General features: G+C 28.8%; 1 protein-coding gene across 5 annotated transcripts in view; it reads left to right on the top strand.

Moving 5' to 3' along the window:
• Positions 1-11,786, top strand: part of LOC142328996 (uncharacterized) — a 123,356-nt gene extending 111,570 nt beyond the window's left edge. For 4 of the 5 annotated variants that reach the window (XM_075373227.1, XM_075373229.1, XM_075373228.1 and 1 more), the window contains 2 exons: positions 147-194; positions 11,223-11,786. In XM_075373227.1, the coding sequence (XP_075229342.1) occupies positions 147-194; positions 11,223-11,526 (352 nt within the window). In that variant the 3' untranslated portion in view covers positions 11,527-11,786. Of the gene's footprint in view, positions 1-146; positions 195-7,639; positions 7,715-11,222 lie in introns of all 5 variants that reach the window. The other variant, XM_075373231.1, reaches the window with a different exon arrangement.
• The last annotated feature ends 260 nt before the right edge of the window (positions 11,787-12,046 follow it).

The raw sequence follows: 12,046 nt of genomic DNA, 5'->3' as shown, positions 1-12,046 counted from the left end.
TCGTCTCATCGGGCCAAAGGAAGGGTTGATTATTGTTCGCTAGGCGAATAGATTGCGACGTACACGTTAGGAATAATATAATAAGAAATGTATACGTTTAAATTTTTCTTATTCTCTAATAATAATTATTATACGCATTTTCACAGGAGAGGAACCGATGAATATGAAGCGGGTGAAAATGGAAATGAAACAAGGTACTTTAATTTAATTATATTTTTACATTACCGTTATATAAGATATATCAAAGTAGTAAGTATATTAGCTTTAGATTTCTTCGATAAATTATTAAGATTATACGATATCGTTTTATACTTTTAGTAATTATTTTTTTTACCGAGTTAAATATAGTTTAACGTAAACGTTAAATAAATATTCACTATATAAAGTACTTATTTGTGAAGTACACACACGCGTATAATATAATATTTTTTCAGCCTCTGCAAAGTACAGAATTACGTTTTACAAAATAAAAGTAAAAAGATAAAATTTAATGCGTAAATGTAAACGGTCGAAGAATTATTAAAAAATATAGCTTAAGATGGGCTTAAGCCCGAAAACATTTTGAAGATAAAAAAGTAAATGTGAGTGTTCTCTAATTCTGTACTTTGTGAAGGCTGAAAAAATATTATATTATATATAGTTATTTAACATACAGAGTAAAAAGAAAACAAATGGACTATAAAAAATTTAATCTAAGTAAATTAATATATATATATATATATATATATATATAGAGAGAGAGAGAGAGAGAGAGATTTATTTTAATGTTATAGAACAATTTTATGAGCAAGTGCGTATGATCAAATTACACAGATGCCGTTTCTGTCAATGTAAAATTGAAATTCGGGAAGTTAATGTAGTACGCACATGTAAGATTATTGTTTATTAACTACAAATTCATAGCTATTACAGCATTATTATTTGTGTTTGGTGTAATACAGAGGTTAATTTCTTGTCTTTGCTTCTAGAAGATTAAACGAGTAAGTTCTCCTATACTAATTATATTTTACATTATCGGTAGGTAATTCTGTATTCTATTCTTCCGGTACGATTCTGTATTCTATATATTTTTTTTACTTTCGCATAAATTCTAAATTTTCATTTTACGTTATGCTATAGGATCACGGGAATTTAAGAAATAACGGTAATATAAGACCGATGTGAATAATAGTACGTCGCTTGCCGTATACTGTTAGTAACATACTATTTAGTATTATAACATCGCTGTTTTTTCTACATCTTGTGACGTAAAACATTTTCGTATAAAACACTGTAGTCTCAAACAAAAATGAAGAGACCTAATGTTAAGACTTTCTAATAGCGAGCGATTCAACACTAACGATCTCTTATTTCCGTTATTTATTTTGTCTGTTTGGCGTTCAGATTTCCTTCTTTAACTATTTAGTTCACGTCAGCTCATTATCATCGATTTATTCGATATTATCTTTTCTCCTCGACTTCCATATCGAAATATTACGAAACTTAAAACTAAGATGATCATAACCGACTGTGAATTTCTTCAGACGGTTAGTAAAACAAATCCGGATTGGCAGTTTGCACAAACTTATTTGAAGGTTTACAACCGTGTATTTAAATGGATTTGAATTTTTGTCTTGAAGTACATGAAAGGTATGTACTTCAAGTACGCCTTCATAGAAGGCACACTTAATCACAAAAATGCTATAACTTACTGTTAACTTCACCCAAAATACAAATGATAGATTATAACAGCTTTTATTATTAGGTAGAAAGATATAGCGCTGCGCAGTACTAAAAATATTATAAACATATGGTGTTTGTACCTAACAAATACAGGTTGTACAAAAAAAAAAATAGCGTTTTAAAGCTATTTAACTTCGACTTCTGTAACGAATCACAGATGAAAAGAAAGAGTAATTCTTACAGATTTCCCTACAAGGCGCTCGATGGGTACTACACTATTAATTATTACAAGAACATAACTATCGCTTTCAGTTCTAATAGAGAATGTCTTAGATACGGGCAAGAGCTACACGACATTAAATTTCAAGCGAACGTTTGAATTAATAATCTATAATGTAAGCAAAAATTATCAAGATTAAACTAAGTAAACCGATTCAGATATCACAGTGACCTTGCAACTTTATAAAGATTACCGAACTCATCGTATTAATAAATAAGTAACTATTTTCGGAGGCTAGCATTAAATTTAAGAAAAGCTCTGTTTAATCGTACCGGAAATTCTATAATAATCCCTGGCATCAAAAGAAACAACACTTTTAAATTATGCCGTTGAATTTTAAAAACGAGTTCTAAAGATGCAGCTATGTAAAACAGTTAATGTTGATTTACATATATTACACGTGATATAATCGCACATCTAATTAATTATACGTGAAATTATTCATACATAATTATATAATTTTCAGAAAGTATCCCGGGTCACTTTCAAAATCACAAAAATAGACTAAAAAATCATTTAAAACTAACAAAACACCTGCTGATAAACATACCTTACAATACCTAACTGCAACGAATGTACTGTATTTTATAGTCGACAGACTTAATGAATTGTGTTCATCATAACACTTGTACAAACAGCACAGATAAATAACTACGAACCACATCGATTATCACGCTCTAATAAATATGGACTCGTAGTTATAAAAATATTAACCGTAATGTACTAATTTTACAGTTAACACGTAAAAGCAATAATCTCATTTGAATAATATGAAAATACAAATGCAATTAAATATTTTACAATTGAATTCCACAATTGCAAGCCTTGCGTTCTCATATATATGTATTTGATGAACCTAAGTGCTGAACAATAAATAAATTAGAATGACACTTACCTTATTTCATCATGTATACGAAAACTTTTTCGCGAATTTCTCGCATCATCAGTTGCAATAGATTTTTTTCTTCAAATTGTTCACATCAAATTACATATTACACGTAAATTTTATAAAATAATAAACAATTTTTTACTTTTTATAAAACGCAATAAAAACTTTGTTAAAATTTCATTATTAGACTTCTTAAATATCGGTTATAAAAATTGTGACCGGACAGAACAGAACTTGACAAAACGACATGAAAAAACAGAATATGAAAAAACACAATATATATTTACATTCGTCTAATTTCAATCGATTAAAGAAAATACAGTAATTATGTTTTGACTATCAAAAGGAATAATTAGAAAAATACTTATTCGTATAATTATAATTAAATTTATTTAGGATTCCTGACGCAAAACATGTGTTTAAATAAAGTAAAGAACATATAAAGTAATATTATATCATCTATTTATTATTAAAGTAAAAAAACATTTATTTATTAATATTTATCTCATAATAACAAAATACGGAAGAACAAGTAAATAAAATTTACAAAACAAGTAAATAAAAGAACAAGTAAATATCCATTATTATTTTTATTTTGTCGTTTTAGTTTGTTTGTGTATAAATACTAAAATAATGGTGGTCTGATATCGTAAAATGTAATCGGTAATATCATTTCACTGAATCTGATAAAGTAATTCTATAAATAACAATATTTCCATTAACTATATTACCATCTGCTTATTACTCGGTGTCCACTGAGGCTATCCTTGAAGGTCACCCACCCGAGTTCCGCCAATCCAACAGCTGGCCAGAGCCAGATGAAAGACAGCCGGTGGGATTACCAAAGAAGATGTCAACCAAGAAATGTTAGATGAATGGCAAGACAGGTGGAGTGACTCGAGTAAAGTTCAATGGACAAGAAGGCTGATAGGTGAGATCAGACCATTGCTTTGAAGGGGGTTTGGTGAACTGAGTTTTTGGTTCACCCAATTCCTGACCGGCCACAACTTACCTCCACGTGAGAAATAGAGCTGACAGTCCTGAGCGTGTGTATTGTAATGAAAAAGATACTGCGGAACACGTCTTCTTCAAGTGCTGTCGGTGGGATAACGAGCGCAGGGAATGCGAGGCAGTTACAGGTCAGCTTAACGTGGTGCATGTGATGTTAACGGGAGGAGACAAATTCAACCTTGTTGCTAATTATGTGACCAAGATGTTGAAGAAAAAAGAAGAAGAATCGAGGGGGTGAAAGATAACCCCTTGCGGAGTCACAGTTTGTTTGTATTCACAAGGATGGCTGTGACCTGAAGCGGGGGAACTCCAGTAACTCCTGATCTTGTGATGCGAGACACCAATGCTTCAAGCTGAAGAGTTGGCAGTATATGTAATAAGTGAGTATAATTCAAGTGAGTAGTCGGTCTTTTAGTTGTCTAGTTTGTTGGTTAAAATACACAGTTAATTAGTGAAGTAGAAGATAAAATAATCTGAGAAGTAATCCAGTGAAGTAAGAAGAGGTTAATTGTTGGTGGCAAACCCACCGGGTTGGTCTAGTGGTGAACGCGTCTTCCCAAACCAGCTGATTTGGAAGTCGAGAGTTCCAGTGTTCAAGTCCTAGTAAAGCCAGCTATTTTTACATGGACTTGAATACTAGATCGTGGATACCGGTGTTCTTTGGTGGTTGGGTTTCAATTAACCACACATCTCAGGTACGGTCGAACTGAGAACGTACAAGACTACACTTCATTCACACTCATACATATCATCCTCATTCATCCTCTGAAGTATTATCTAAACGGTAGTTACCGGAGGCTAAACAGGAAAAAGAAAAAAGAAAAATTGTTGGTGGCAAGGGATTGAGGGACAGCCCTCAGTGGAGTCGTTGTCTGTCCGGGCTTGGATGGGTGGGTGGCGGTGATGAACCTGTAGAACTCCTAAGCCTCCCTGCTCTGACACCCCCGGGGGTTGTGGGGTTGTCCCATGAAAAACCGGTGAAGAGGAACGGTGAAGTAGGAATTTTAGTCGGTAGGGTGCAGGCACACATAAGCTCTTAGCAACATCTAGTTGAACCCATATGAGTCTGACACTGCTCCACGTGTGGGGGTATGTAACGGTATTTCTCCACAACATTGATAACAAAAGAAAAAAAAACTATTAACATTCTAGAACAATTCTTTTGATGATTGTAGATAAAAGTGTTTAAATTTCTAAATCGATTTCAGATTTATAACATAGTGTTTTTGGATTTAGAAGCCAACAGTCTATTTGTATTTATACTAAAACCAAAGTGTTTTATCCCATTATGTAAACAGTAGATATGATTAAACAATAAAATTAATAACAAACATTTTACTACTTCTCCTATTTAGCGATAATGGCATAAAAATTAATTACTAAATACAAAATAATTAAATAAAATACTTTATTTGTTATTATTTGCGTTCGTTATTTTGTTTAAACACATGTTTTGTGTCAGGAATCCTAAATAAATTTCATTAGAAAATTCAATTATAATTATATTACATGAATAATTATTTCCTTCAACAGTCAGAAAATAAATACTGTATTTTCTTTAATCAACTAAAATTAGACGAATTTAAATGTATGTTCTGTTTTTTCCTTGTTCTATTTTTTCATAGTTCTGTTTCTTCTCTGTTCTGTTTCTTCATGTTCTGTTTTTTCAAGTTCTGTTCTGTCATAGAACCATAAAAATCAATGATCGAAATTAAAATTTAATTTTAATTGAAATAAAATTAAAAATTATTTTTTATATATTACAATTAAAAATTAAAAAAAGTTTTAATTAAAATTAATAATTAAACATTAAAAGTTAAAAATTTAATTTTAAATTTTTGCTGAAAGGTTTAGGATAAAATAAGAAATGAAACGTGCATACTACAAAAGAAATTTCATAAATATTGAATTATACAGTACACATCTCCACTTGATGAAAGTTCTGGAACATTTTATATTTGATTATGCATTACTTTGATTAAAGCAAATATTGAAATGTATAAAAATAAACTTAATAATTCTAAATATAATAAAACTAATAATTTGATAAAAACAAAAGTAATTACAGTTGTAATAAATATAATAATAATAATAAAGGGTTGGGCAGTACAGGGGGATTTGGAGGAGAATGGTGTATAAAGGAAATGTGCGATTCGTGGACATGCAGGTGGATTCAGGTTCATTTACTGATACTTGTCTTGATTTAATAAATTTAACAAATGTTGTCCTTGATAAGCAGCAGTCTATTGTGGCTAATGCGTTTAAATTTAATCTGAAAAATAATGATAAGGATAGCAGCATTATTTTAAAATCAGATAAAACCAATATGCCTGTCATTATGTATTGTGAAAAAAAAACATTTGATGAAACAACATATATTAGAAAATAATATGAAAGAAATAAATGACCCCGCTAAACATTTTTTTAAGAATAGCTAAAAGTTTAATAACGAAGTACCACAATATTTTTGATTATAATAATAATTTAACATATCACTCCAGATTATACCTTTTCAAACCAAGTGCCCCTATATATATTACCTGGACTTCCAAAAATATATAAACCTGGTATATCTATGCGACCTTTAATTAATTTTACAACCGCTCCATCTTACATTGTCTCCAAAATAATAGATAAAATACTTAGGATCAAAATTAATTTTTATTACAAATATAAATAATGGATACGAGTTTGTAAATAAATTAAAAATATTTAAATTGGAGATAACATTGGATGTACATTAGCTATGATATTAGTAATATGTACCCTAGCATAAATATGTACCCCGTAGATAAAACAATTATCATAATACAAAATAAATTAATACACATTTATTAAGACCCTTTATTTATTGATAATATTTTTTCAGATTGCTACATATAATGTTATAATGAATCTTTAGTAGATAATATACACAAAAAACAAATGTCAAAAATTAACAATAATAAATATTTAATACCAACAAAACCAAAAAATTGACAATGGGTATTTAAAATATGTATATACTGATAATTTTCTTGAAAATATAACAAAGGTTAATAATAAAATAAATTTAAGCCTGTGTACTAGACAAATAACCATGTAATGAAACATTTAAAAAGCAATAATCATACAGATTCACATGGTTTATACAATTTGAGTGGAATTTATAAAATAAAATGTAATGATTGTGACCATTTTTATATAGAAAAAAACACTACATCTTTTAATGTAGATTCTCTGAACATTTTAGATATTATAAAAATGGAAAACTGGTTTCTGTAATGTTTCTGACCATTTAAAATTTATAATACACATTCAATATCTGATATTCAAACAGATTTGGAAATACTAGAAATTAAAAAATATAATATGAATACAAATGATAGGGGTTAGACATTTTAGAAAGATTCTATGTGTATAAATATAAAAGTAGATTTAATTTGATCAACCTTCAAACAGAGTATGAGCATGACACAATTATAAAAGCTGCAGTAGATGGCAACATTTCAGACATTGTTAATGCATAATTCTATTTCATGTCTGTATATTAATGTAACATCGGCTAGCTAGACCGCATAAATACTTTATTCTGTTTAAACTATTTATTTTCTTTAGTTTATTTTTATCAATTGATGTCATATTTCTATATATGTAATTTTTAACTTTTAATGTTTAATTTTAATTTCAATTTTTAACTTAATCATTGATTTTTATAACTCATATTTAAAAAGTCTAATTATGAAGTTTTTATTACTTTTTATAAAAAGTAAGATTTTTTTATTATTTATGTGTAATATGTAATTTGATGTGAACAGTTTGAAAAAAGAAAATGTATTGCGACTGATGATGTGAGAAATTCGTGAAAACGTTTTTGCATATGATAAAATAAGGTAAGTATCATCCTACTTTATTTATTGTTCAGTACTTAGGTTGATTAAATAAATATAATTTTGTACATTAGTACAGAGGAATACGATTCTTAAAAGAATTGATTTTAGAAAAAATATATATATATTTATATATAGGCTTACCATTTTTTTGGGTCCAATCCAGGACATATTTTTGAAATTACTTAAAAGCCTTAACAATTTACTGAAACATTAAACTTTATTTATTCAGTTATATTTTTCACTAGACATGACTTTTTTTCAGAAATGGTTTGTTTGTTTTAGTTACAACATAAAATTCAAAACAAGAAAGTTCTGAATTAATTTTAACATTTAGCAGATGTTTAACAGTAGATACTGAGAGTCTACACCTTTCTGCAGACCAAATGTTCCACGTAATGAAAAAACTCTCTCAACTGGAGCATATGTCCCAGGCAAAGATTTCGCAAACTCACCTATTTTAGAAATATTGCAACATCAAATATCAGTCTTTGAAACACATTAAAAATTGCTTTCCACTTCTCTTCAATAGTATCTGGTACTTTTTCAATACTTCAACCATAACCTACCCTTTGGTTTTGAATTACCTGGTTCAACCGTGTATGTTCATCAGTATTTATGGAATCTTTTATAATTTCATTAACAACTTCTGCACTCTCTTCTAAATCAGACCAGACAATTTCAGTTTGCAAATTTAGCCACTGAAACTTACTAACTTTATCAAAAGCGGTTCTCCTTACCTCTAAGTATTGAATACTAGAATTATAAAAATTGTCTACGCTTGAGAAGAATTTTTGTTCCTGAACATCATGATTTTCTTTAAGAGTGCATAGCAATACTTTGGCAAAAACAAAAGTTTGAAATTGACAGATTAATTCAGAATATGTCTAAATGCTTCTGTTGCTGGTATAGAACTACATTATTAAATAAATGTAGCGTACCATATAAAAATTTCAAAAACAGTTCACATTGTAGATTTTTAAAAAATCAAATAATTTTTAGCATTTGTCACGAGATAAGAAGTATGATTTTAGGCTATCAAAAATGGAAAAAATTCTTTCTATTGCAGGTAGCAAACTAAGGAACCTTTGGTGTGCTGCTATAAGATAATACTTTTTTGTAGTCTGTTTCCATCACAAATTCACAGAACTCTTTAAGTTTTGTTATTCTTACTGTATATATGTAAAAATATTTTTAAATTTTTATAACAATAACTTCTGTGTCCAAGGGTAGAGAATCACATGCTATTTGTACTGAATTGTGTACAATGTGGGCTGAACAACCAATTTCTAAAATAGGTCTATCATGCTGTTTGTACTGAATTGTGTACAATGTGGGCTGAACAACCAATTTCTAAAATAGGTCTATCTAAATCACTTCGAACTTATCTGTACACATTTTCATTCCCCTTTCTGTTCACACCACCAAAATTACTGTATTATTATCAGCAGTATAACCAACTTTTCTTCAGGTTTGTATTTTTTTCACACACTGCAAAAGATACTGAGTAAAAATTTGGGCAGTTTCACCTGACAGTTCATCAAAATTTAAAAATTTATCTTAAATTTCCTCCTCCAGACTGAAATAGTTACAACAATCGAAACAAGTTTTACTTCACTTCCGTTTGAGCTATCCATCATTACTGTTACATAACTAATGTTTTCCAAAGAATGCAACACATCAAATAAAAATGGAAAAATAACATTAACGATAATTGCCTCTGTTTTGGTTCTAGCAGATGAAATTTTTGAGTGATATAACTTTTTAACCGGTTTAGATATGCAGTCTGATGTTTTGAATCTGAGTTCATCCCTAGCAGTGTGATATAAAAATGTAGTTTCTTTAAGAGTACACTCCAGATCACTGTTATTGTTACTCCCAGCTTTGGCTTTAAAAAAGTCATGTTTGCTAAAGCAGTAGCATTAGTAGCGCTCCTACGTTTAGTTGTTTTCACATGGTCTTCAATATCACCCTTTTCTTTATGCGCAACAGAAAATTCTCCAGTAAATAGTGTGCAATAAACATGTTCATTGTTACTGTCATTACACGATTTAAAAAATTTGTATTCTTGTTACAGGTTAACATTAAACACACATTTTCTTTTGCCCATTGCTAAACGATGAGACAAAAAAAGAATAGAGATAAAACGATCAAAAACGTGTAGACGAATTCCTTCACACATGAAACAACATAAACACATTGCCCATGTAGTGTTACCAAATTACTAACTAAAAAGTTGTGGTGTGACCAGTAGCTATTCCTCCATCAAAATCAATGTCAGCGCTCGCTCCAAGGTCGGCTGAGAGATGCACGGCCGTAAGAGAATGTTTAAAAATGCATGTGGAACATATAGGTAAAAAATTTTAAAAAATCCTCGCCATTCATATAATTCTCAAACCCTGGACATTTTTGCGACCCCGGACAGCACTAAAAAACCAAAACTGCCCGGGCTAATCCCGGACATAAGGTAAGCCTATGTATATATATATTTCTTGTAATTCAAATAATTCATTAACATACTGACCACTGCGTTAATAAAATTTAATGTTAAATGAAATATAAACCACCACAACACAGTAAATAAATAAGTTAAACTTACTATATTAATTCCAAGAATAAATTTTTGCAGGATTCACACCTTCAGTTGTTATTAAATTCTATAATTGTATTAAAACATATTTATTTATGTTTTGTTAATTTGTTAAAATTTGATTTTTGAAAATTTTTAAATTTATTATGGATGAATACGCAAATTCTGCTGTCCAAAAATTAACAAATCATAAATAAATTGTTTATAGAATTTAATAACAACTGAAGATGTGGGATCCTGCAAAAATTGATTCTTGGAATTAATATGGTAAGATTAACTTATCTATTTAGGCTGTGTTTTGGTGGTTTACATTTCATTTAATATCAAATGTGTGTGTATATATATATATATATATATATATATATATATTCATATAATTTATATATTATATTAATTTGTATATTATATATAGTATTTAATTAAATCAGTAGCATTGTCAATTAATTTCTATCAAAGTCTGACTTTTAATAGCCATCATATATGTTTAAAAAATATATAAATAAAACAACTTAAATTGAATATAGTAAATAAAAAATATATTTTAGTTTGACTTTAAGATAAAAGTTACAAAAATATAATTTGAGTTTGAGTTAGCTTTTGTTTTATTTAGGGTGGTATATAGCTCAAACTAAAATAGAGTTTTATAAATTGTCTAAAATTAGAGACTACTGTATGAAGTGTTAAAACTATTTTATAATATTGGACTGGTGAATTTTTCTGAAAAATCTAATTTAAAATTAAATTTAAGACAAAGTAAAAACAAAATCCATCATTTCTGTTATTCCCTTATTTAAGCAATATTACTTTGACTACAAATATATGGACAAGAAAATGGTCGTTTGATAGAAATAATATAAAATAATCTAATAATAATATAATTTTCAGACAACTACAATTGACTCATTTTTATTTTTTTCTCAGCTTAGTTAGCGACAATCAATCTGAACTTTTGCACATGACGTCAGGTACTACTGTTGGATTAATAAGTAATGATAAGAACAAAAATGAGCATCTGAAACAGATTACAACAACAGCAAGCAGTCATCGACGTAAAAGATCTGGAATACTGTCAGAACCACCTAAAACTGATGAAGTATCAACAACTAAGAATACATTACTTACTTCCAATAGACCTCCAAGTATTAAAGAATTATTAGAACCCATCGCATTAAAAAAAAGATCATCTGATGATAATTTAAACAAGTTTGAAATCCAACGTTATTAAATTCTGTTATTCACAAAGGATCATATCAGACAGGAGATTATTTGTACAATACAAAAGATGAACAATCAACTGCAGAAATAACACCGAATGTACTACTAACCCAAACATACAGTTTAACAAAACATACTAATTTTAAACGGTTAAATGCATTGCGTATTGTATAAAATGAATATCTTCTTGTTTTGTATAAGAGATCGTCTGGTAATTGTGTGAATTTCTTTTTTGTAATTTGATAAAATAAATGTAAAATTATAGATTTATTTATGACAATGGGTAAATGATTTTACTTTATTGTACAACTCCTTATGTAAGAAATTATATATATACTATTACCCATAATTTTTTTAAATTATTTTCTTGATGTAATAGCAAAAATAGATATGTATTCATCTTCTCTCGCATGTTGTAATCCAAGCTTTTAGATACTGAATGTATTAGGATTCTTTTGTTGTATATATTAATCACCATTTTAACATAAGTAAACATAAATCGTATATAAAACATTACACTACTCAAAAAA

The sequence above is a fragment of the Lycorma delicatula genome, chromosome 8 (assembly GCF_047948215.1).
Source record: "Lycorma delicatula isolate Av1 chromosome 8, ASM4794821v1, whole genome shotgun sequence".
NCBI lineage: Eukaryota > Metazoa > Arthropoda > Insecta > Hemiptera > Fulgoridae > Lycorma > Lycorma delicatula.
This window is presented reverse-complemented; position numbering and strand designations above follow the sequence as displayed.